General features: G+C 34.1%; 1 protein-coding gene across 3 annotated transcripts in view; it reads left to right on the plus strand.

The window, feature by feature from the left end:
• Positions 1-27,699, plus strand: part of ATF2 (activating transcription factor 2) — a 79,730-nt gene that overhangs the window by 41,218 nt on the left and 10,813 nt on the right. For 2 of the 3 annotated variants that reach the window (XM_029225365.1, XM_029225364.1), the window contains 5 exons: positions 2,107-2,285; positions 3,854-3,968; positions 6,214-6,300; positions 18,149-18,298; positions 20,860-21,066. In XM_029225365.1, coding sequence (XP_029081198.1) covers positions 2,107-2,285; positions 3,854-3,968; positions 6,214-6,300; positions 18,149-18,298; positions 20,860-21,066 — 738 coding nt within the window. Of the gene's footprint in view, positions 1-2,106; positions 2,286-3,853; positions 3,969-6,213; positions 6,301-18,148; positions 18,299-20,859; positions 21,067-21,523; positions 21,598-27,699 lie in introns of all 3 variants that reach the window. The other variant, XR_003793953.1, reaches the window with a different exon arrangement.

Here is a 27,699-nt window from a genome sequence, read left to right on the forward strand (position 1 = left end):
ACATTATCACAATTATAAGAAATGCTGTTAAATCTTTGATATAAATATCTTTTTCCTAGAAAGTATTTCAGTCCCTTCACACTCAGCAGTTTTTTCCTGTTGATTGCTGCTTTAGCCTCTTTTAGGGGTATTTCTTCTTCCTGCATTCCTCAGTCATTAGTTCCCCCTGGGCATGGCATAGTTATTCCAAGTTGTAAAAAGCAAGTTCTGGGCCCCCTTCTCTTTTCTTTCTCAATTTTTTTCTTAAGTGCTCTCCTCCAGACTCATAACTTTAAAAACCATCTACGTGGTTTTCAAATTTATATCAACCCAGATATTTCCCAGATTTCCATATTCATATCCAGCTGCATCTTGACATTTCCTTTTCTGTGTCTAATGGACATCTTAAACATAGTAGGTCTAAATTAGAGCCCTTGATTTTTTTCCCACAGTTTTCCCTGTCTCGGTAAAACAGGGAAAACTTCTTTCCATCCATCTAGTTGCTCAGGCCAAGAATAAAGAATACTTAATTCCCTCTTTTCCTTCACACTGAAACCAGTAACAAATCTTACTAGACCTACTTCCTGAATATATCCTTAGTTTATCTCTTTTATCTTCAGTGTCACCACTTTAGTCCAATCCATCATCATCTTTTACTTGGATTGTTAACGATTACCTTCTAATAATTGTTAACAATTATTATTTGTTAAAATACAAATAATATTAATATAATAATTTAATATAATTAATATATTAATAATGTTAATATAATTTTTAACAATTACCTGGACTTTCTACTTCCATCTCCAACCTATTTTCCATAGGCTATTTTATTTTTAATACATTATGTCACTTCCCTGCTTAAAATCCTTCAATGGTTTGCCATTGCATTTAAGGTAACACACTCCTTCTATAAGTCCTCATTGATCTGGACTTACCTACCCATCCAGCCTCACCTCATGCCATTCTCTGGTGTGTTGATCAGGTATTCTAAGCTTTTTCCTACCTCAAAGACATTGCTCTTGGTATTGCTTCCTTTTCCCTAGAATGCTCTCCTCCTTATCTTTTCAGTACCTGTTCAAATGCTGTTTTGCAAAGCTCACCTTACCTCACTATGCTATCAAAGGAGCCAACTCCAACCTTCCCTCAGTTGATCTTTCATGATTTCTTATGTTTTGCTGTTAGTCTGTAACACATTACAGTCTGAAATTTTCTTGTTTGTTTTACTTGTTTATTGTCTCTCTTCCCACTAGGCCTTGAGGGTGTGTTGTAAATTCTCAAACTTGTCAAATAAATGAAGTCCCAGTACTACTAGTTTATCTTTCTTCCTGTATAGCTTAATAAGATTTTGATAATAAATGGCAGTATAAAGGCCAATTCAAAGAACATAGTAGACCCAATTTTTACAGTAACTAGTTACAGAGTCCTGGATAATCTCTGTTTTCTAATCTGTAAAATTGGGGAAAAGACCATCTATGAGGTTCTGTGTTTTCCTTTACTTTGGAAAGATGTTACTCCAATAGTTATTTATTTTTACATTCAAGGTATCAATATTACTTGGCCTTTTGATACTGAGAAATTATTGATAATGTAGAGATAGTTACCTGAAATTAGCAAATATTTGTATTACTTAAAAAAATTTTTAACATTTTTGGGCCCTTACTATAATACCATTTTGTAAGTATTCTATTATTGAATTTGTATCAACTATAAAACAGTCTCCTGGACCTATTTCTTCTTTATACAGTATAATGATGGAGTAGGACTAGGCAATCCCTTCTGGATTTTAAGTTCTATGCTTCCATGAGAATGGAGTTGTATTTCTGTTTTTTAACTTAAATTCTTATGGAGTTATATAGCCAAGTTGCCCAGCCTAACTTATTTCTAGATTGATGGTAAAACAAATTGTACTGAAAAAACCACTCAAGATGTTTTTAAATTAAAATATGAACATTGCATCTGAAACTTTACAGTGGCTTCTACAATTTTCTTTTAATTAACTTTAAATATTAATATACTTTGGGGTATATTAAGTATATAATATATTAAGTTGTTTTTAAAAATGTGTTATATTCTGTTGACTTGCATTTTTAAATTACATTCTTTCTCTATCTCATTATTAAATAGGAAGTACCATTGACACAAACTGCACAGCCCACATCAGCTATCGTTCGTCCAGCATCATTACAGGTTCCCAATGTGCTGCTTACAAGTTCTGACTCAAGTGTAATTATTCAGCAGGCAGTACCTTCACCAACCTCAAGTACTGTAATCACACAGGCACCGTCCTCCAACAGGCCAATCGTGTAAGTGATTTCGGCCAATCATTGAATTACATGAATTGTTAAGTTTTTCTTGTTATGATTTGTCCTAAGATATTTAATTATTCTAATTGTGGCCTTTGTGTGTGTGTGTGTGTGTGTGTGTGTGTATGTGTGTGTGTGTGTGTGTGTTAATAGTATTTTGCATGCTTTGATTTTTGGAAAAAATGCTTGGGTAGTCTTTTCAATAAATATAAATAGTATCTAATAAATTAGAAAATAAATATCTAAAACTTAATTTGAAAAACAAATCAACATAGAATGTGATTTTAAGATGGTCTCTTATTTTCATGCTATTTCACACAAAACACATAAGATTATTTTTATCACCAGGTAACATTTCTTTCAGTTCTTACAGGTAGTTGATAAGAATTTTTCTCAACTAACATGTTGGAGATTGTCCTAAGTAAATTCATAACTTTTTCCATTTTTTTTCCTCTTTTTCTCTACACTGCTTACGTACATTGTGCATTTAAGATGCAATTAAAAACAATTAAATTTTACGATGTGCTTTGCAGTGATTGGAAGATTTTTGTTTTGTTTTTAATTACTTGAGTGGTGTATATATACCATGAATAATTTTCTGTGGGTATTTTATTCATGTTATGAGAAAGATGGTATCAAGTTTCCATCTGTCACATAGGCATTTTCTTGGGCTGGAGCTGCAGTTCTTTTTTCTTTTTTTTCCAGTTTTATTGAGATATACAGTGGACCCTTGAACAATACCAGTTTGAACTGCGTGAGTCCAGTTACACACAGATATTTTTCAACAAATACATACTACCACACTACACAATCCACAGTTGGTTGAATCTGCAGATACAGAGGCCGACCATAAGCTACACTGGGATTTTCGACTCTGCATAGTGTCAGTGCATCTAACCCTCTTGTTGTTCAAGGGTTAACTGCAATTGACATACAGCACTGTATACATTTGAGGTGTATAGCATAATGATCTGACTTACATACATCATGAAATGATTACCACAGTAAGTTTAGTGAACATCCATCATCTTGTACAGATATAAAATAAAAGAAAAAAATATTTTTTCCTTGTGATGAGAACTCTTAGGATTTACTCTGGTAACAGCTTTCATATGTAACATACAACAGTGTTGACTATATTAATCATGTTGTACATTACATCCCTAGTACTTATTTATCTTATAACTGTAAGTTTGTACCTTTTGACCACCTTTGTTACTGTACAAAGATATAACATTATTAATGACTGTATTCCTCACACTGTGAATTTCATCCCTGTGACTCCTTTATTTTGTAACTGGAAGTTTGTACCTCTTAATTTCTCTCATCTCTCCAACACCCTTCCCTCTGGAAACCACCTGTCTGTTCTCCGTTTCTGTTTTGTTATGTTTGTTCGTCTGTTTTGTTTTTTTAGATTCCACATATAAGTGAAATCATACGGTGTTTACCTTTCTCTGGAAAATTTACTTTTAAATGATATAATAATAGGAGTAAAAATACTCTTGTATTTTTAGAGATTATTGATAGGGATTTCTTTTCTCTAATTGCCCTTCTTTTGTTTTCCTTAGTCCTGTACCAGGCCCATTTCCTCTTCTGTTACATCTTCCTAATGGACAAACCATGCCTGTTGCTATTCCTGCATCAATTACAAGTTCGAATGTGCATGTTCCAGCTGCAGTCCCAGTAAGTTTGAAATTTAGACTATTAAAATATTTTCTTTATAGTAAAACCGATCTTTGTAATCAGAAAATACAGCCCAAGGGGGGGGCTGCTTGATTAGTTTATGAAACTGAATTCAACAAAATACTTAGTGGTGAGCAATATTTACTCACTGATATTTATTGTGATAGCATTTACCTTTCAAGGCAAACATAATTGGATAGAAAACATTTTTCCATCCTAAAAATCTTGTTTTCCTTTTATTTTTAGTATTAAGAACTTTATTCCATATTCAACCCATTTCAATATGCTAGATTTGTAGAATTCAAATATTAACATAGATTTCTATTCTTTAAGAAGACATTTATACTGGAACACTTATCAGGTAACTCCATGTTATTTTGATTACTATAGAAATTGTTTATAAAAGCACTCTCTGTGAAATATTATGGTCAGGTTGGGTTTACAAAATTCCTTTGCTGTCCCAAGCGTGTGAAAATCTAAATGGTCTAGTAGAATGGGCAATAGATAGTCCCCACTTTCCTAATGAGAAGATGCATAAGAAAAGTTTTTTGAGGGCATGTTAAATATATAAATTTTGAAAGACATAGTAGTTAAATATCTACTTACAATATTTAATAACATAGTGGATATTTAGAAGCACATTCTTTGGAATAATATTAAGTTAGAAATAATCCTTTTTTCCTGTTCTCACATTTCATAAGTTTATTCAGACTCTTCAAATGTGTCTTCAACATTCAAGTTTTCATCATTAGAACCACTTTTTAAGAAATCTCACACAATTTTCCAAAACACATTGTTTTCATCCTCACCCAAGTAGTTTCAGTATAACACTTTTTGAATCTATTATTGTAATCCTGGGAATCTTACACCAAGTCCTAATATTCATTCATGTAATAAAAAGACAGTTTCTTCTTTTACCTTGTAGATAGTTGTTTCTGATCAGTACAATATAATCACTTATTGTATAGCTTTTAAAAATTAGTTTTAAAAGCCTCCTTACAGGAACATCTAACACTTTGGTGAGATTATATCCTCAGAAATAATACTAAAATTAATGTTAAATATTTACTTTTTTTATTAACTAGTTCTTCCAAAGTGACCTTTTTAAGTATCCAAAATTAACATTGATTGAAATAATTTCAAGATAATATGTTGTCTTCAAACAGAACTTTGTTGTTCAGAATGAGATATTTTATAAGGACTCGAATATAAGGTGATTACTTCCTCTTTTCTGAGGATATTTTCAAGGGGGAAACATCCTTGTCCTGTATCTGGGATTGTATGGTTATCCCGTTAAATGTAACTGTGATGAGAGAAACTGAAATGAAAAAGAGGTATACTTTAGGTACATGATAATTAATCATTCAGTGTTGATATTAGGTTTTTTAAAAAAGGCAAAAACCAGAAAAATCTGTTACATACTATTATTATTAGAGGAATTATTAGAGGTAATCAGGTTCTTCTTTGTCATGCTTTATATTAATATATCAAAGAACTTCCATTGTATATTTTAGAAATTTTATATGTATATATTTTAGAAAAGCAAAGTTCATTGTTGAAATTACTTTCTATGCCTAGTTAAACAAGTTTTAACATTCTTTCCTTTCACATTCAAAATGGGTGACAGATCTGTGAGAAATTTTGCATCCATCACTTTAAATATTATTTTCTATAAGAAGAAATCATTTAAAAAAAGGAATTATGAAAATTGAAGATTAGGAAAGTGAGTGTCTCAGAACAATTGACAACTTTTTTTTTTTTTTTTTTTTGCGGTACGCGGGCCTCTCACTGTTGTGGCCTCTCCCGTTGCGGAGCACAGGCTCCGGACGCGCAGGCTCAGCGGCCATGGCTCACGGGCCCAGCCGCTCCGCGGCATGTGGGATCGTCCCGGACCGGGGCACGAATCCGTGTCCCCTGCATCGGCAGGCGGACTCTCAACCAGTGCACCACCAGGGAAGCCCCAATTGACAACTTTTGAAGGATAAATCAGGATTAAGCTCAATAAGGGTTCAGACAGAGATACAGTTTTCTAATTCTGAAGTCTCAAATAATTATACCAATTACATTTATATTAATAATATTAATATACATTTTCTATTAATGTATAATATATTGTCATGTAAATGTTAATGCATTATATTGATTATAATATGTAAATTATTATAGCAGCCATTGTGCAAATAAAAGTACAAATCTCATTTTGAATATATTCTCTAGCAATTATTTTTCAATATCTTCTGCATAGCTTGTTCGACCAGTCACCATGGTGCCTAGTGTTCCGGGAATTCCAGGTCCTTCCTCTCCTCAGCCAGTACAGTCAGAAGCAAAAATGGTAAGCAAGATTTTATTTGTTCTATACATTTCTTGAGCCTGTTTCGAATTAGTTTTTTCCATTAAAGCCCACTTCAAATGCACAATTTAGATCAAATTTTATAAAATCATGGACTGTATTACATTACAGAAGAACCAGAAAATTTGGAAAAGGAAAGCTTTCATTAGCATAGTGACAAGCTACTGATACTTTAAAGCAAATGAATGGATTGGGAGTAAAGTTCTAGTTCTTGTCATTGGTTTGTCTGATTTTTGGTGTGGCTTTTTAGATAAATTCTCCTCCTGCTGGAGGCTAGAGATATTGCAGCTGAAACTAGAAGTAACCATCTGAAGGCAGTGCTGATATAATGAGTGGTTGTATACAGTATACAAATGAGTTGAACAGAATTAACTAGAATTCTGAAATAGTATACGAGTTAGTAAACATTACACATAATATATAAACGAAAACCATATTTTTGAGTTATGTTTCAGACACTAAGAAATTGGTGGTAAGGGATGAACTATAGAGTAGGAATCAAGAGACGTATTTTCATTTTAATCCTGATTCTGCTATTCAGTACCCCTAATCAACCCACTTTAACTTTTCTGAGACTCATTTTCCTCATCTGTGAAATAAAGGGGTTAAACTTTGATTTCTGGGGTCTCTCTTAGCCCCAAATCCTACTAACTTGCTAATTTTCTTGGTAGAAGATCTGAAGCTGCTGCTGTGGGATGGGGAGTGTGGGGGGTTGGTTTTTTTCAAATAAGTGTAATTCTCCCTTCTATAGTCTAACACACTTTAAAGCTAATTCTTCTTAACTACAACCAATGAATCGATAGATAGTTTTTAGACACCTATTATTTGTTTCAGTTCTATGCTAGGCACTATACTAATAATATAAATCTGTACACATGAAAGCCATTATGTATCAATATTATCGCAAGGCTTTAAATTTTTTACTGCTATTCTCCATTAGTGCAAATAATCAATCTGAAATTGGCATGGGATAACTTTTTTTTTTTAACAGCAAAACTTATATACCATCTGCATGAATAATAGTTGGTTGAAGAGTATTAAAATTAGCTGGCTATTGATTGTGGTGAGGGAACTTGAAAACCCAGGAGGGGAATTTTTCACATAACAGCATGTTTAGGTCAAAGGCATGGAAATAATAACTAAGATGAATCTTTTCCACTTGATAGCAGAAGAGCTTCACTGGGAATGTGTTTTACACTACCTACTTTAAACATAACTGTTATAATGAAAAATTCAATTAGTGAAACTGAGTAGAGTAGAAGTAGAAGTTAAAGAGATCCTGTTGTTGTACACTGTATCTAAAAATATGTTTACATATTCAGTGGACTTTTTTTTCCCACAAATTAATTCCAATGGAACAAATCAGATTTAAAGAAATACTTTTGGCTGTAAGAGATTAGGCCATATTTGTAGAAACTAGTAAACTTCCCTGAATAACTTTTTCTTTTAATTACTAAGAAATTTAATAAGAATAAAAGTATTTCGTATGCTTGTATATTAAAAAAAAAATACCAAAGCTACATTTCACAAATTTATATATGAAAAACAGTTATTGGTTGAAAGCCCCAAAATAGCATGGGGTGTCACAGATTGCCCCACTTAAATTTAACAGTCCGATTAAATTTCTTATTAGAATATTGTTAACATATAAAATAGCCATATTTAGGTGATTGCCTGTTTTAACTGGGATAATAAATAAGATTGTCCTGTTTTTAATTTAAAAAGACTCAGAAATTAGTCCATTTCCTTTTTTTTTTTTTTTAAGCTTTTTGTTATGGAAGAATTCAAACACATACAAAATAAATAGGTTTCTATAATGAACCCCCATGTACCCATCATCCAGCTTCAATTATTAGCGATATAACTGCCATTCTTGTTTTATCTGTACCTCAGACCACTCCCTACCCTCACTCAATTTTTTTTTTGTGGTACGCGGGCCTCTCACTGTTGTGGCCTCTCCCGTTGCGGAGCACAGGCTCCGGATGCACAGGCTCAGCGGCCATGGCTCACGGGCCTAGTCGCTCCGCGGCATGTGGGATCTTCCCAGACCGGGGCATGAACCCGTGTCCCCTGCATCGGCAGGCGGACTCTCAACCACTGCGCCACCAGGGAAGCCCATAAGGCTTTCTTAATGTAAAATTTACATAGATTGAAATGGATCGATTTTATCTGTACAGTTTAAGTGCATTCATGTAACTCACACCCTTATTATGGTATAGAACATTAACATCTACCCATCAAGTTTCTTTATTTCCCTTCCCAATCAGTCCACCTCCCCCAACTGTTCTTATATTTGTCACCAGCAATGTAAATGGAATCAATATATACTCTTGCGTTCAGCTAAGCATATGTCTATGAGATTTATCCATGTTGTTGCATGTATCAAAGTTTGTTTCTTTTTATTGCTGAGTAGTTTTCCATTGTGTGAGTATACCACAATTTCTTTATCCATTCTCCTGTTGGTGGACACTTGAATGGTTTTTAGTATTTAGCTGTTGTGAATAAAGCTCGTATGCACATTCTTGTATAACTCGCTTTGTAGATGTATATTTTCATTAAGGTTATCTACCTAAGAGTGGAATTGCTGAGTCAGAGAGTAGGTATACATATAACTTTATTATAAATTGCCAGACCTTTTGCCAAAGATGTACATTCCTGCCAGCAGTGTATGGGAATTCCAGTTGTTCCCACATTTTTGCGGACATTTGGTTTTATCTATTGTTTTCATTGTAGACATTCTAGGAGATTGTGGCAGCATCTCTTGGTTTCAATTTACATTTCCAATCAGCCAGACATTATTTGTGATATTTTTTGCTCATTCTTTAAATTTGGTTACTTGTCTTTTACTATTGTGTTATAGGAATTCTTTATATATATTCTAGATACAAATTTATATATAAATATGTATATATATATCTCACGAATATTTTCTCAGTCTGTAGCTTGCCTTTATTTTTCTTAATGGTATACTGTATTACCATTGATTGCTACTTTTTAATATTTTCTTTGTCTACTTAATTGGGTTTGATTTGCTTATCTTTTTTTAGCTTCTTAAAGTAGAAGCTTAGATTATTGATTTAAATCTTTTTACCTTTCTCATATAGGCATTTAACGCTATAACTTTGTGCACAAATTTTGATATGCTGTATTTTTATTATTTATTTTCTAATTTCCCTTGTGATTTCTTCCTTGAACTGTGGGTTATTTAAAAGTGTAGTATATAATTTCCAAATATTTCAGGGCTTTTTATCTGTTTCTTATTGATTTCTATATTAATTAAATTACATTGTGGTTTGGTAATGTACCACCTTTAATATATTTGATTGTCCAGTGAATCAGTTTGATTGAAGAATTTTCAGTGCTTGAATTTCATTATCATCATTATCAAGTATACTTATATATTGGTATAAGTACAAAACAAATCTACCAACCTTTGGGAATAACCTGGAAATAGTTTGGGTTTTGTAGTTTAATTCATGTTCATTTATTTTGCATCAGCCTCATTTAACAGTTATTTCTAATGATTGCTATTTATTTAACAAACATTTCTTGGGTACTAAGAAATTCAGCAGACGTGATCTTAAGTTTTGAGATTTTTCTTGGCAAATGTTTCCAATGATCATCAAAAGAGTAAAAAAAAAAGTCTTAATATCTTTTTAATATGCCATTATTGATTTTTTTTCCCAACAGGTATGGCAGTTAGGATTATATTGTATCAATGAGGTGTTTGGCTCTTGTTTTCAGTTTTTTGATACCCTTGATGGTGACTTTTGTGCACAAAAACCATTATTGAGAGTCTCCTTTTTAAAAATAAAGTTACAAATTCAAAAACTTATTTCTTCCCTAAGTTCTCAAGGCCAATTTATAAATCGAGTTGTACAGCAATCACTTTTAAAGGGCTTAAAATAAAATTAAACATACTAAACTTCATTTTAAACTTAATATATCCTGTTTTCTCTATAGATACCTCATTGTCTAACAAACTTCCCCAAGTAGTTCAATAACTTAAATAATTAAATTATAGATATAATGAGGGTTTGGTTCTCTTCAATATTCCTGTATTATTAAGAGGCTTAGTAAGATTATCTTAGTTCTTCCAACTAAAATCACAGGACTAAATCAATCTCAAACATTTAAAACTAAAATCCAAGGGCAGTCTCTTACTCTATGTGGCAAGTTATTTTAGATACATTTGTAACATAAAATACAAAATAGTTACAGGTTGTTTCTAAATTTAGATTAAAATGTCAGTGTCATCGATTACTTAATTAAGCATCAAAGGGCTAAAAAAAAGATTTACTAAATAAATAATTGTATAATTCTAACTGGAGAAAGTTGAGACTGGGTTCATATCCCATTGCACAGAGGTTTCTTAATGATCAGATAAATGATCATGGGACTTAATTCTTTCTCTATCAGTGATAGAATTCCAGTTCCATGCTCTCCAAATGAGTGGTCCCCAGCTCACATCCCCTAGATTCACATTACACATTAAATAATTTTTCTGACTGTTTACCAGTCTGTAGCACCCCAGCAAAACTTATAATTTCTTCTTTCACTGCTTCAATTGGATTTTGCTTTGTTGTTTTCAACTCTTTGAAAATATTTTAAATATCCTCCCTGCTTGATTCTGCATCTCTGTTAAGGATTTGTTTGACTTTTGTGGTCACAGCCTGTTAATGACATGCTAAATAGTGCAGCAATGGTGATTGTGCTAAAATGTGGTTAAAAAATAATGTTTGAGAAATGGCAGCATTGGAACACATAAGAATGAGTAGCGCACTACAGCTGAAGAGAAACTTATTTGTATCCTAAGATAGCCAAGGATACTTTTGTGGTGCCCTGATTTTCAGATGCCCAGTGCTCACAGGAAGATTTATATGCATTGTGTTTGTGTCTACTATAAATATTTAAATAAGATCCTTCTTTTTTGCTAAAGAAATTTCTTCAGGACAAGTTGTGTTTGTTATGTTTTGTTTTTTAAAAACGTTAAGTCTTTGGAAAAGTAAGCACGTAGTTTTTAAAAATATATATATATGGTGGTCCACAAATAGAAGATTACCTAGTATTTTTTAATACTCTAGGAAAATTCCTATTATCTACTATTTTCACAAAATTTCACTGGATCTCACCAGATTTAGGTTTAGGGGTTTTGTTGGTCATTAAGCACATTAAACCACAGATATTTGCTATCTGTGTTACTCTTCTAATAAAACAAATTTCCTATGTAATATTTGTAATCAAAAAGTAAGTTCTGGGGCTTCCCTGGTGACGCAGTAGTTGAGAATCTGCCTGCCAGTGCAGGGGATACGAGTTCGTGCCCCGGTCCGGGAAGATCCCACATGCCGCGGAGCTGCTGGGCCCGTGAGCCATGGCCGCTGGGCCTGTGCGTCCGGAGCCTGTGCTCCGCAGCAGGAGAGGCCACAACGGTGAGAAGCCCACGTACTGCAAAAAAAAAAAAAAAAAGTAACTTCTAAATAAGAAAATGTTAACCATCCAGGACTTTTGTTTAAGAAGATTTAGTAAAGTATTTGAGTAGTATTCCCCAGAATCATTCCTTTAAGACTTGTGTGACAAACTGAGAGAGATCTTTGCACACAGTGGGTAGCCAGTAGGGTTTCTGCAGGGGGTTTCTACTGAGAGCTGACAGAGGGCATCTTGGCAAATGTTCAGAAACCTACATTAACTTAGTTGGGCCCTGCATGGAACCTCATGTTCAGCAGAATTCTTCTGACCTGCCTCTGCACGCCAGGCTAATCAGCAAACACCTAACGAGCCCACTCCTAAGAAACAGACTCTCTCCCAACGTACTTCATTTTCATATGTTCTCTGGGGGTGGGGAGACAAGATTTCACGAGGACTGATGATGCTGCAGAGACTACAATAATGATAATTAACTTGCTGAATTTAGAAGATTATGCTGTTAATTAGTTGCAAAATAAAGATAAGTAATAGAGCAGCAGATGGTAGGATAACACCCCAGAGAAGGAGGGTTATTACTCTGATGAGCTTTTGTGGCACATATGAAATATGGATCTGACTTTTTCATACATTGTTTCTAGAGAACATTGTGTTTTTTCTTTGAACTATGATAGAGTAGTTTCTTCCAACCAAGTTCTGACAGATGTGATAAAATTTGTTTTCAGGGGTACAACATATAACATAGAATTTGAATAACAAATTATTTTTAGCAGATTACCTCTTAAGATGAGTGTCAGATTGGTCAGCACAACAGACTATTTACTCTTTAATTGACACAATCTCTAAGAAAAAAGTTTTCAACATAGTAGTTGAATTTTACAACACTAAAATTTTAACTCTAAACATTAAAGCACTAAGTCTGCTTAGAAATGTAGTAATAAAGATTTTAGTTTTCTTTCACTGTATACCTTTAGTTTAATATTAAAATTATGCCTAGCTTTTATTGTACATGTTACAGAATATAGACTTGTTAAATCTTATTTACTTTCTCTGAGTATTCAATCTTTATTTACTTAACTAGATTTCTCTATTGATAGAAATTTTGATCTTAGTAATGGACTGACCAATGTCTGATACTCTTCTTAATGATTATTAAAATATACTTAGAATACTTAATATTAGACAAAAGCTCTAGTTTGGAAAAACTTTTATTTAAAATATGTTTGTTCAGTGAAGTAAGAGTCAACAGACGGAATTTCTGGTCCTAGCTCTGTTTCTTTTATAACTCCCTCTGTGATTCTGGGAAGTAACTTCACTCTTTGGGCCTTAGTTTCTTTATCTGTAAGATGGTAATTGGACTAATTGATTAGCTCCAAATTTCTACTGTAAAATAAATATTATATTTATATGTTTTCATTAATTTGGGGGAGGACCAAATAGTTGCCCTTCTTTAAAATATCTCTAACATATATGTGGGTGGATTGTAGATATCCTTATGTTAGTTGTAAAATGTATATGAATAATGACAACTTCCTTCACCTAACCCACTGTAATTTCTTTTAGTGTATGTGTGTTTTTGTTGTTTAAAAAAAAAAATCTGCAGTTCAGAGCAGTGTTAATTAACCCTTGAAAATCTTTTTCTTATATTTTGTACCCAGTGGCACACTTTTCCAAGTTAGACCCATCGTAATCAATGTAACAGCATGGAGTAAACATTAGAGCTTCCTCCCTGGATGAGTACTGTATACCCTAGGGCAGTCAAGAGAGGATAATGAATGCTGCTTTTAAGTGCTCTATAAGGTAGTGACTTGCCCTACTAAAGATTATTCAAGAGAGTGATGTTTATGTACTTCAGACTCCCCTATGTGCAGTTACTGTATTTCATTAATTCTAAGAGTTAAGCTCTTCACTATAAAACTTTAAATGCTCTTCTTTGTTTTCTACCTAAGGACTTAAAAATGTTTTACCAACACATAATTTACCAAGCTTCACATCTCAACCAATATGTATATTTATGTACATTTTATATCCAGAAATGGAAGCCCACCTAACGCTATAGATTGGTGGGTTTTGTTTTGTTTTGTTTTGTTTTTTTCCGGTACGTGGGCCTCTCACTGTTGTGGCCTCTCCCGTTGTGGAGCACAGGCTCCGGACACGAAGGCTCCGGACGCGCAGGCTCAGTGGCCATGGCTCACGGGCCCAGCGGCTCTGCGGCATGTGGGATCTTCCCGGACCGGGCCACGAACCCGTGTCCCCTGCATCGGCAGGCAGACTCTCAGCCACTGTGCCACCAGGGAAGCCCCATGTATGTTGGTTTTTAAAAGATATAAGTATGCACACTCAGATCCTCCTCCTTCTGTTTATGTGACCCATACCTTCAGACTCCTGTCTTTTTACTTTAAGTTCTTTGACCATTTAGCCTAAGTATTCCTACCTGATTACAGCCAACTACTGCTTTGGTCACCTACCTAATTTTTAATCCATACACTTCCACATTAGCCCATCAGTTATGAGTGTCCCAATTTCCTGGATCTTAGCTGCTAATGTGGTCATTTCTGCTTGTTTAAAAAAGAAGGAAGAAAAAAAGCAACCAGGAATCTGACCTGGATTCTGAAAGATGCAGTGTGTCACATGGTCTTGAGAATACATTTTCCATAATAAAATATGTCTGAAGCTAAACCAGTCCTTAAGATGAACCCCTAAGTACTTTTTTTCCCTCTAAGTATATTTTGAAAATACAAAAGTATAGGAACTTTCCTGATTCTTTGGTGTCCTCACCCTGACACCTGTGCTAAAAAAATAGAGGCCTCAATAGCTGTTTTTGAAAAAAGTAAGGAAGGGACTTCCCTGGTGGTCCAGTGGTAAAGAATCCGTCTTACAATGCAGGGGACACAGGTTTGATCCCTGGTCAGGGAACTAATATCCCACATCATGCCTCAGGGCAACTAAGCCCTCACGCCACAACTACTGAGCTCGCGTGCCTCAATTAGAGCCCGCGTGCCGCAAACTACAGAGCCCACGCACTCTGGAACCCACACATCACTACAGAGCCTACGCACCCTGGAACCTGTGTGCCACAACTAGAGAAGAGAAAACCCGCATGCCACAACTAGAGAGAAGCCTGCACACAACAACAAAAGATCCTGTGCGCCGCAACAAAGACCCAGTTCAGCCAAAAATAAATAATTGTTTAAAAAAGAAAAAAGTAAGGAAGTTGATACTTAAGAAATCCTTTTATGAATCAGGTAATTTTGCATATTATATTTAATCTTTACCTCATCCCTGCAAGGAAATTATCATTGTTCCCAATTTTACAGACAAGGAAACACAGACTCAGAGATTGAAATGATTGGTTCAGAGTCATACAGATTGTTTGAGGCAGAGTTAAATTCTAAACAATCAAGTGTCTTTTCGCTGTATACATTATGTATGCTAATATGTATACGGTATACATTACATATACTAACCTATTGTGGTGCTATTTGCAATTCATAAAGAAGTATTCAGTCAGAAAAGATGGAAAAAACATACCTGATCCTGGAGTGACAGGACTTTAGCAGTTGCAGTATCAGACTTGGCATTCCTAACCCTTTGTGGTTGTCTTTCATGCCGCATGGCTTGCGAGATCTTAGTTCCCCGACCAGGGATTGAACCTGGGCCCATGGCAGTGAAAGCATGGAGTCCTAGCCACTGGACTGCCAGGGAATTCCCTTGTGGTTGTCTTCTGAATCATCAAGCCATCCAGCCTTAATTTCCTTATCTTCCTTAATTTTTATCTTCCTTAATTTTTTCCTTTTTCTTTCTTGATTTTTCCTTTTTTTTTTTTTTTGGATAACATATGTAACATGATGCCATGGAAAAACTGTGCACTTTGAAATTAAGGAGATCCATGTTCAAATGTAGGATTTTAACTAGCTTAATGGCTGTGTGACCTTGGGCAAATGATCTCTAGTGTCCTAATCTGTAAAATTGGAATACTGTTTATTAGAAACTCATTGAAAAACTACTGATAATGCAACAACAGGGATGGATCTCAAGTGCATTATGCTAAAGGAAAAAAGCCGGATTCAAAAGGCTATATACATTGTATGATTCCATTTATATGATATTCTGGAAAAGGCAAAACTTTGGGGATCAAAAAACAGACTAGTGGTTTCCAGGGGCTGTGGGTGGGAGGAGAGTGACAGGAAAGAAGCATGAGGAAAGTTTGGGGGGGTAATAGAACTGTTCTGTATCCTGGTTGTAGAGGGTGGTTGCACGACTGTATGTGCTTGTTGAAACTCACAGAACTGTACACTAAAAAGAGTTCATTTTACTGTATGTAACTTATATCTCAACAAAATATTTTTTATACTACTGACTTTGATTTTAAAATCATACCCAGATCTGCAATGATTAGCAGTAGAAAATGTCCATTAACACTTGTCTAGTTAGAATTACTGCTTCATTGGAAATTTTGATCTTTTCATATATGCTTGTTTTTTTTTTTAATTATTATTTTTTGGCTGTGTTGGGCCTTAATTGCCGCGTGTCACTTTCTGTATTTGCAGCAAGCGGGGCTTCGCTTGTTGCGGAGCACAGGCTCTAGACACGCGGGCTTCAGTGGTTGCAGCACGTGGGCTCAGTAGTTGCGGTGTAAGGGCTCTAGGGCACGTGGGCTTCGATAGTTGTGGCTTGTGAGCTCAGTAGTTGTGGCTTGCGGGTTCTAGAGCACAGGCTCAGTAGTCGTGGTGCACAGGCTTAGTTGCTCTGCAGCGTGTGGGATCTTCCCGGACCAGGGATTGAACCCGTGTCCCCTGTATTGGCAGGTGGATTCTTAATCACTGTGCCACCAGGGAAGTCCTGTGCTTCAGCTTTTAAGGGATCTGGATCAATTATAGATGGTAAGAAGATATGTATAGGTGAAAATAAAGAAATTACAAATTTTCTAAATTGTTCTTAGTTGGAATAAATGAAAACAATTGTAGTAGAATCATTTGGGAGACTTTTTCTAAAGCTCTTCTCTATTATCTACCCCTTTATGCTATTTCCAGGGAAAGAAGAGAGGAAAGGTTGCCAAGAATCTGTTTTTAGCATGTTATATACCAAGGTAGTTAATTGACTTCTAGGAAGTGTGGGAAGCACTGGGTAGACTGCAGCATAGTTCTTATATTTGTATATTTGTTCTTATATTTGTAACCTCCCTCCCTGCCACATGTGCACCTGAGTGTGGATCTTAGGAAAATGTAATGACATATCTCTTCACCAGATTTTGTTATAAAACTATATTTTGAGCTCAAGGGCTACTTCTGAGTTATTAAGAACAATATCATCAATAATAGTCCCAGGTCTCTCAGATCCCTGAGATCCCTTTCATTGCTAAGATACTATAATATGACTATTTTGTGCTAATTATTTCATATTTATAGAGCATAACAATAAAACCACCCCAAAGATCCCATGTGCCATTTTCTAAGAAACCAGTTTCTGTCCATTAGCAAATATATTTGTTGTCCATCTATGTAGCAAATCAATGTACCAGTTGCTAAAAGGGATGCAAAGAAATAAAAGGCAATCTCTGCTCTTAAAGAGCTTACTGTCTGGTTGGGGAGATAAGATACTCATATATTTTTGCTGATAGAATAATAAGCCTTACTCAAATGGTGTTTTTTTTTTGTTTTGTTTTAAAGAAGTAGCCATAAATGTCTAGAGCTTCATTATAACGCTAGATCTGCCATACTCTGACGGTGAGTTGGGTACAGTTCACTGGCAAAATGGAACATAGTAGAAGGGATAGACTTGGAGCTAGGTCTGCTTACTGGTGACAGGGAAGACCTAAGGGAGGCAAACCCAGCTGTGGGTTCTAGGAGGAGGTTCAGTCTGACAGTCAGTACAGTGGCCTAAAAAATGCAACATCAGGTCATTGTCCAAGTAAGCAGTGACATCAAACCTGCAAGCAGAGATCAAATGGACTCAAATCTGAAAAAGAAGATATTTAGGTCTAAGAATCTAGGCAGAGCCTGAAAAGACTGGGATATGGGATATAGGAATGGGATAGGAGAAAATAGGTGAAACATGCATAATTAACTTGTTTTGCTTATTTTAGTTGAACAAATCTAGTTATTTTCAGTCAACAGTGTTTTTAGTTTTCACTCTTTTCTCAAAATTGATTAATTAGGAATAGCAAAGTATAGAACCCTCTAGTAGTACTAGACAAAAAAGACTCAGGCAAACTTTCCAAAGGTCCTGTTCGTCTTACTGATATTTAGGAATGCAGTGGAATATGATAAATCAAAACTAATATTAAAGCCGAATGTATTTATGTATTCCTTAACAAATAATTTCTTTTGGTTAACCAAAGAGTATGCTGGGAGTTGGATTTGGGTGGAAAGCAGGAAACGTTTTTTTTAAATTGGTGTTTGCATTTCAGAGATTAAAAGCTGCTTTGACCCAGCAACATCCTCCAGTTACCAATGGCGATACTGTCAAAGGTCATGGTAGCGGACTGGTTAGGACTCAATCAGAGGAATCTCGACCACAGTCATTACAACAGCCAGCCACATCCACTACAGAAACTCCGGTATGTGTGTTGTTTTTATCATTCAGTGTTCAGTTATCCTTAAAAAAAAAAACCAAACAAACACAGTGTAACTTAAATGACTATATGCTTTGAAAAAAATTTTCTGGTAAAATTTTATTCCAAAAGTGTATAAAAAGCCTTAGGAAAAGGTAGTTCAATGTAAAAGTATTGATACAAAAAATAAATAAGTAAAAATAACCAAGCAGTTGTTAACTGCTCATGGCACCCTGTAAATGTTTCTGTGAGTGTCTGTATGTTGGTTTGACATGGCATAATGTCCATCAATACTTTTTAAAGAAAACTTTTTTTCTGTTGATTGTATTCAACAAGAAATGTATATAGGTATTATATTACTAATATAAGTCAAACGATTCTTGAATTAACATTTGTGAAATACACCAAAGGAGCAGATAGGCCTAATGGCAGCTATTTATACCAGAGGCCCTTTTCACTTATCTTTAATTTGTTACCGCCCGTTAGATGACTGATATTTCTATATGTCTGCAGTATATTTCTACAGTAAGCATTACTATATTTCTGTTAAATGTTTCAGAGCTCTATTTATACCTTTTATCTTCTCTACTTAAAGAATATTCACATTTAAAAGTAAAAATTTCCAATTAAAGAAACACAGTTACACAGCAAGTTTTAGACTGCCTACTAAGCATAGGTATTTAGATTACTGTATTTTATCTTTGTGAAACTTAAGATAAAGTGGAATATAGTTGTGGTTGTCATCCACTAAGCAACTTTACTTAGGGGCCAAGAGAGGGGAAAAGTGAGTATGTTCTCATGTCATAATTCAGGGGTTAGCAAACTAGCTCATGAGCCGAATGCAGCTTATGGCTATTTCTTTGTACGGCCTGTAAGCTTAGTATGGCTTTTACATCTTTAAGTGTTTATTTAAAAGAAAATAAATGAATATAATTTATTTTCTTATACTAACTGTAGTTTCCCTGGATCTAGTTTTCATTTATAGCTTTATATTTTATTGTATTGGAATGAAGCTCCATGAGGGCAGGACTTTTATCTGTTTGTTCACTGCTGTATCACTAGCAGAGCTCCTGTATTTTTTTCAATGAAGTAGAATGAATGAATCACTGGAAGGAGGGAGAGAAGGAGAAATATATGCTTCTAAGTAGCCTCAAATCCTTGTTAGGGGTAATGATATACAAATATAACTCTGTAATAGTTTCTGCTTACAATACCTGTGATTAGCCTTTGCTGTAGTAACCAAGTTGTCAGTTAAAAACAAAAAACAAAAACTGTTCTCTCCTATTCAGTAAAATTTTAAAACCTGCTATTATCAGTAAGTTAAGAGGATAAAAATATATTTCAAAGTTACCATTCTTGAAGCCAGCCATAGAAAGATTTTTCTAAAAGATTAAATTGCAATTATGTAGATAAAAGAATCTGATTTAATACTTGATCTTAATTATAATTAAAATACAGTATAAACGAAATAACCCTCACAATATTTAACGCTAGTTGGAAAAGGAATGATAACTATGATTTTTTGGAGTTTGTAGAGTGAGAACTAATTCAGGTTATTTCCCTGCAGAACTTATCTTAAGTTTTTAAGATTTTTGTTTATTGTATAGATTGAGAAGATAGTTTTTGTTCACATCATTTTAAAATACCATTAAGTAGAGGTTTTTCAGGCTGCTTCTTTGGATCATGTGTCTGTGGCCACAAAGTGCTGTTTCTTTTGCACTGTTTCTAAGGGTTCATATACTGTCTCCTGTATTCAAGTGTTGTGTGGCACAATTTTGGGATTTGTGAGAAGCTTGAAGATGTTATTCTGTAGTCCTACACACTGGACTGTATCACTAGTGACTGAAGATTCCTGTCTCTGGCTGATCTGGCAGGGCAGGGGGACCAATTAAAATGAAAATCTAGACTCTGGGATTCTACCCACCAGGAAAATGAGCATTAATAATTATATGAACCTGACCCTTAGAAAAAGACTGATCCCAAATTTCAAAAACTGAAGAAGAGCTGAATACACTAAAATATGTATGTACTTTCAACTCCTTAATTTTAGAGAAACCAATTTTTAAAGAAAATTTACAGATTTAATGCTATTTTTTATTTCAAAAATATCATAGAAAACATGGTTTCTCATAATGAATTTAAATAGGAAGTTATTTTTATTTTAGTACCTTAATAATTATCAAAGGATTGAATAATACCACAATGTTTGCTTAAAAGTACACTTGGAAAAATACAAGATGGAAAACTACAAGATCTGTACATGATCATTTGTATTGCATTTTAAATTTCTTTGTATTATTTCTATAAAAATGAAAATACTATACAAACTTTAAAGAATACATTCACTGTGATAGTTAATTAGTGAGAATCGTGTTTTAGCAATGCTCATTTATTTCAAGCAATTTGTTAAACCACAGGGTGATTTTCACATTGCTCTACAATATTGATGTATACAATGAGACTTAGAAAATAAAATTAGTGGCTCTCACCTTTGCCACCCTTTACTGCCTGTGTTAATTTAATCACTAGGTACAAATATAAAAAACTTTCATTTGTGTCTATTATAGGCTTCTCCAGCTCACACAACTCCACAGACCCAAAATACAACTGGTCGTCGAAGAAGAGCAGCTAATGAAGATCCTGATGAAAAAAGAAGGAAGTTTCTGGAAAGAAATAGAGCAGCAGCTTCAAGATGCAGACAAAAAAGAAAAGTCTGGGTTCAGTCTTTAGAAAAGAAAGCAGAAGACTTGAGTTCATTAAATGGTCAATTGCAGGTATGGTGCATATATGTAAATTGTTTTATTTATTTATTTTTAATAATTATGAACACACATTTTCCCTATTTTTTCCTAGTTAGCCATCCAGACATTTTAGGACACAATATTGGGTGTGTATGGAATCTATAGTAAAGCGCAGTTTTATAAACCTATTTGAATACCGAGATGAAGTAATATAAAATTTTCAACACTGATACAGTGAAGAAATTTTTAAATATAAGTGTTTACTTGTATAGTACAAAAGTACCTAAACTGTCTGGCTTAAACTTTATAAAGTTGTGATATAGAGTTCAAACAAAGAATCTCAAAATATAAGATATTACTGGTATTTTACTTTTCTTATTTGTTGGTTTATATCACAACTATAAAGTTGCTGCAATTTGTAGTTTCTGTTTTTAGTTCTTTTGTTCTTTGAATTATAAATTTTGTTTTGTTTTGTTTGTTTTATTTAAAGTGAATATAGTGCTCGTGAAAGGTGCCAGATTGACAGCTTTGGAAACTGAAGGACTCTAATTATCCACAGAACAGGTACAATATGGCCAGTGGCAATAAAAATCATTTCATACTGCCCTGCCAGTGTGCCTCAGATACATTTCTTAGGAACCTTATGGGGTATAAAGGTTTAAGGCTCCTTCCTGTTCAGTCTTTGGTAAGATTTGCAATGATGGTATTGGGCAGCACTAAGTCTGTTTCCTTCCTTCTGTTTTTTCTTCCTTTTTTATTGTTGTTGTTAATGTTGTGAATATTCTCAAGTAAAATCTTCTAAAATACCAACTGATGAGCATCAACTAGAAAATTGATGTTAATGAATTGTAGTTGTTATTGGTCAACCTTCTGAGCTATCCATTCCCAGTTAAAAATGAATCTTCTGTGTAATCAGAATTGATGATGAGACCTGCTCTCTTCTTATATCTTTAAAGATGTCACCAATATAAGTGTCTTGTTAAATGCTTAGGAAGAAGCTTTTTAGCACCAGGCGTAGCATTTAATCTAATGTAAATTTTATAACAAAATTTTTTCATACGTGAGGCTGACATCTTTTAAACTCTATGTTGAGGGCTTCCCTGGTGGCTCAGTGGTTAAGAATCCGCCTGCCAATGCAGGGGACATGGGTTCAAGCCCTGGTCTGGGAAGATCCCACATGCCACGGAGCAGCTAAGCCCGTGCGCCACGACTACCGAGCCTGCGCTCTAGAGCCCGCGTGCCACAACTACTGAAGCCTGAGTGCCTAGAGCCGTGCTCTGCAATAAGAGAAGCCACTGCAATGAGAAGCCCGTGCACCGCAACGAAGAGTAGCCCCCGCTCAAGGCAACTAAAGTAAGCCCACGTGCAGCAACAAAGACCTAATGCAGCCAAAAATAAATTTTAAAAAAAACTCTGCTGTGCTTTTGAATATTGACATGTTAGCTTTAGGACAAATATAATTATCTCACAAAATTTACTTTTAACCATTTAGAACAAAATTAAGCATGATTTACCATATCACAGAAACTTCAAATATGTACTTGTATACTAGGATATGTTAAGAAATAATATATTATCTGACAAATGAATTCTTATTCAAGAACTATTTTCATAATGTTTAAGAAAAAAACTTGAATTTTTTCTTCTTAAAGTGAAACAGATTATAGATACCAATTTATTTATATACTATAAATATGTCTATTATTTACCAGATTTCTCTGTTAGAATATTAACTATCATCATTTAAATTTTTAAATGTTCATATTACATTAACAAAGTGATTTAGGAGAACCTATTTTTTTCTTTTCTGTTCTTAACTAACAAAATCATTCTTCTGAATGACTCGGCTATTTTACAGTTACATGATATTAAAGATATCTTTGTTAGCCTCAGTTATCTTATCCATAGAATAGAGATAATAATACTTGCTGGTCCTACTGCTGTGGGTTGTTACATACATCAGTGGAATTAGAATGTTTGCAGATATTTTTAAATATATTAATTTTAATAGGATAAATTTATCAGTATTTTTGTAATTTGGCTTATTTTGCCTTTTTAAGAAGTAAAAATGTTTGAAAACTATAAAGCGGTATATAAGTATATGGTATTATTTTCATGGTATTGGACTTTATTTAGGTTGGGCCAGTTTCTGTTTTCACCCAAGGCATAGCAGTGTTAACAGCTTTTACTTAGACATTGCTATTTCTTTAGTTATACTGCAGCACTGGTCACCATTATGAATAGCAGCAGTGCTTTATTATTTCAGAAAACCTTGGAAAATTCAGCATTCAAAATAAATGTAAAATTTACTTCATTGATCTCTTGCTTTTTCTACCATCCAAACTGATTAAAATATCATTATTGTAAATTGTGTTACATTTTTATATTTCCTAATTTGGGTAGAGATTTCTTGATTAGAGGAATAAAGGCAAGATTTATCACCTAGGTAAAAGTTACCTAACACTTTAGTTTTGAAGCAAGTGTGAAACTTTTACTTTTTTTTTTTTTTTTTTAAGACGTTATTTATTTATTTGGCTGTGTCGGGTCTTAGTTGTGGCATGTGGGATATTCGTTGCGGTACGCGGGATCTTTCCTTGCAGCACACGGGCTTTTCTAGTCGTGGCATGTGGGCTCCAGAGCATGCAGCCTCAGTAGTTGCAGCACACGGGCTCTCTAGTTGTGGCGTGCAGTCTCTAGAGTTTAGTTGCCCCGTGGCATGTGGGATTTTAGTTACCTGAACAGGGATTGAACTTGCGTCCCCTGCATTGGAAGGCGGATTCTTAACCACTGGACCACCAGGGAAGTCCCAAAATTTTTAAATGGAAGTCAAATTCAAGAAATCACTAAGTTAAACTCTACAGTTGAACATAAACTCTACAGTTGAACATAACTTTAGTTAATACCTCAAATTACAAACAGAACCAGTAAAGTCAGTATATGTTTTAAATTGAGGTATAGTTGATGTATAATATACACTTATATAAGTTTTGGTGTACACATCGTGATTCACAATTGTTAAAGGTTATACTTCATTTACACTTATATAAAATATTGGCTATATTCCTTGTGCTGTACAATATATCCTTGTAGCTTATTTATTTTATATATAGTAGTTTTTACCTCTCAATCCCCTACCCCTATCTCACCCCTTCCCTCTTCTCTCTCCCCACTGGTAAGCTCTGTTTTTCTCAATATCTGTTCCTTTTTTGTTATATTTACTAGTTTTGTTTTTTAGATTCCGGATATAGGTGATATCCTACAGTATTTGTCTTTCTCTAATTTATGTCACTAAGCATAAAAATCAGTATTTTTAATCATTAATAATTGAGTGATGATGGCATCATGGTTAGATAAGAAAGTGTTCTTAGTTTTAGAGATGCATACCAAGATATGAAGATAGGTGAAATGATGTGTTATCAGGGATTTTTTAAAAAAATACTTGTGCAAAAAAGAAAGAGAATAAGGTCCTTCTGCATGTATTAACCTGGAAAAATGTCTGTAATATATTATTATGGGCAAAAAGAAAGTTGCTGGAAACTGTCCAGTGTCCATCAATAGATAAATTGTGGCATATACATCCAATGGAATATTTTTCAGCCATAAAAAGGAGTGAAAGTACAATGTGGATGAACCTCAAAATGTTATGCTTAAGTGAAAGAAGCCACACACAAAGTCATGAATTATATGACTCCATTTATATGAAATATCTAGAACAAATGAATCCATAGAGACAAAATGCAAATGTAGTTTCCAGAGACTGGGGGGGGAGGAAGAAATAGGCAGAAACTGGTTAATGGATAAGGGGTTTTACTTTGAATGGACAGATAGAGGGTGGTGGTCACCCAACATTGCAGATGTACTAAATGCTACCGAACTGTTCACTTTAAAATGGTTAATTCTATATTATGGAAATTTCACCTCAATAAATTAAAGTTGCATACTAAAATGTGTAACATAATTCTTTTTCATTAATGAAAGGTTTATAGTTAGATGGATAAATGTGTAGGTATGGAAGTCAGTATAGAAATGATTCTTTAAATAGAAGTAAAATTTTAAGAATGACATGTACCAGCTTGTAACAGTGATGAAGAGGGGGTTGGAAAACATGGATGGTTTGGGAAGAAAGGGTACCTCAATTATGACTTTATTGTTTCAAGTGGATATATGATTTTTTTGGTTGTTGGTTAGTTATTTGTCATATAAAATAAAAACAGTTCTTAAAGAGTAAGTGACACATGCTGGTTTTCAGAGTATGAAGAGTTAATGTGCTTATAATAGATTCTGGAGAAAAATTTCATTCGGTTCGCCAACAGCAAAACCGTTAACTGTGAAGAACAGAATGACTTGTAAAGAAAATTGAATGTCAAAGAAATAATTAAACTCTATGTGAAAACATTCATCAATTCTACATTTCCTTAATAATCCTTCACGTGACATACAGGCTTAGCTGATCAGTGTGGTGGGCAGTAATGACCCATGGTTGCTTACATATTATATATAATAAAAGGTTTAATGAGTGTTGAAGTGTGACTCTTCATATTTTTACCAAATATATATTAGGTTTCAAAGAAAATACTAATTATTCAACCTTATTGCCCCACTTACTGAATTTAATTATATTTTAGCTTTCTAGAGTCATTGCTTTAAAAGAGCAATTTTATCAAATTGTATTAGATACATTTGTGGTCATCTAGACCAAGAATTGGATACTGCTGGTTATAAACTATTATATTTTTAAAGGTAATGTATGATTTTTGTCTTTTACTTGAAATGGTTTTAACCTCGTTATGTCTTTGTCTTTCAGCTATACTCATCTTGGGGGTTAGTTTTCAGTTTAGAATTTCAGCGTTTCCTTTATGAACAAAAGGCTGACTCTTCTCTTTACTAATAGGAGCTCCTTAACAATCTGTGGATAAAACTTGGAGAGTTTGTTGTGGATTTTGCTTTTAAAACTTAGGTATTGCAAAATGTGTGTGGAGTGGAAGCTCAGTAAATTAATGGAAGCATTCTTTGATAGCAGGATATGTGAGGAGTTTTCACTCATAAGATAATATGGAAAAGGTTTTGCTTATTGGTCCATTGACTTAAGGGGAATGGGATCAAATATTTTATTCCTGGTACCTAAACGATATTTTACTTTAGTATTTATCACCCAAAATAGAAAGGAATGGCAGCAGTTGGGAGATGGTATACAATATCTGTTTAATTCCTGAAAAAAAATAGAACTGTTTTCCTTTTCCCCCCTGAGTTTTTCACTATATTCTAGAGGGGGAAAGGGTAATAGTGATGCCACCTCTACCTCATGCATTTTATTCTGAGTACTTCTTTTTACTAGCCTTTACTAAAATCTTCCCAAGCCTTTACTTCCCCATCTGTCAAACTCATAGAATAAGTACTATATTGAAGATCAAATGAGAGAGGTAATAGAAAAGTATGTTGTAACTACACTGTGCAAATGCTAATTATTTATTATTCATTCTGTCATTAAGCATCTATTGTGTGCAGGGCATGTTATTAGACACGGGATAGAACAGTGAAAAAAGACATTGTCCTTAACACTTGCAGAATTTGTGGTCTGGCAGAGAAGACAGATGTGAAACAAGTAATTAAAGTATGAGAATAGGAAAAGAGTCATTCCCATTAATTTTGCAGAATATTTGCAAAATATTATGAACCCTGTCATCTTTTTTTCTATTGTTGAAAATAAAAATTAAAGAATATTTTGTTTTCAAGTATAAGGTTTTGCATCCATGACAACCCTTAAAACTTGTGGTGGGAAGTTAAGATACTTAATCATTGATTTTTGTGAAGACTGGCTTATCTTTAGCAATGAGAAATTCCCCAAAGAAGAAACTATCCAATATTATTTCTTTAATTTGGGGGGTAGTAGCTGAACTAGAAAGTCAAAGATCATGAATTTATGGAGTACCTGATCATCAATCTGTGGCCAAATATCAGTGAAAAATTTTGACTGATTAATCAATTAGCTATCCTGTCATTATTTCATCAGGCTGATCTGCTTCAGACAGACTGTTAAAAAAATATATTATTTGTTCATCAGTATGTAATTAACCTTTGACTAGATACAAATAGAGTAGAGCAATGGTATAGACAGTGCCAAAATAATTACATTTTCTTTTAGACCATAATAATAATTTTCTTCAGCATCTACTTTATCTTACCAAATACACTTTTCTTTGACAAAAGTATCAGTAATTGCTCACATTTGAATGGGACTTTAATGTTTTCCAAATGTTTCCGTGTCTCTTATTTCACTTCATCTTCAGAATGATCCGGGAAGACAGTTAACATATTCTGCAAATATACTAAATAACAAACTAACCAGAAAGGCTTTGGAGGCTAAATCCAGTTATAATCCAATCTAAAATAATCCTCAGATAGTAGAGGTATAAATATTTCTTTTTTCATTTAATATTAAATCTGTTTATGGCTTAACATGTATCCCCTCCAGATTCACTTTGGCTTAAGCAAACTGGTTTTATATATTTATATAAATACAAATATAGATAGATAGATAGATAGATAGATAGATAGATAGATAGGTAGATATGGTCTGTTACGGCTTTTTTTTTTTTCATTCTGAGGTCTCTCCATAGGATCTTCAGGACTCTTCTCATTATATGTATGGAGGCTTTTGTCTCTGAT

The sequence above is a fragment of the Monodon monoceros genome, unplaced genomic scaffold (genome assembly GCF_005190385.1).
Source record: "Monodon monoceros isolate NGI ecotype Baffin Bay Population unplaced genomic scaffold, NGI_Narwhal_1 Super_Scaffold_16, whole genome shotgun sequence".
NCBI classification, from domain to species: domain Eukaryota; kingdom Metazoa; phylum Chordata; class Mammalia; order Artiodactyla; family Monodontidae; genus Monodon; species Monodon monoceros.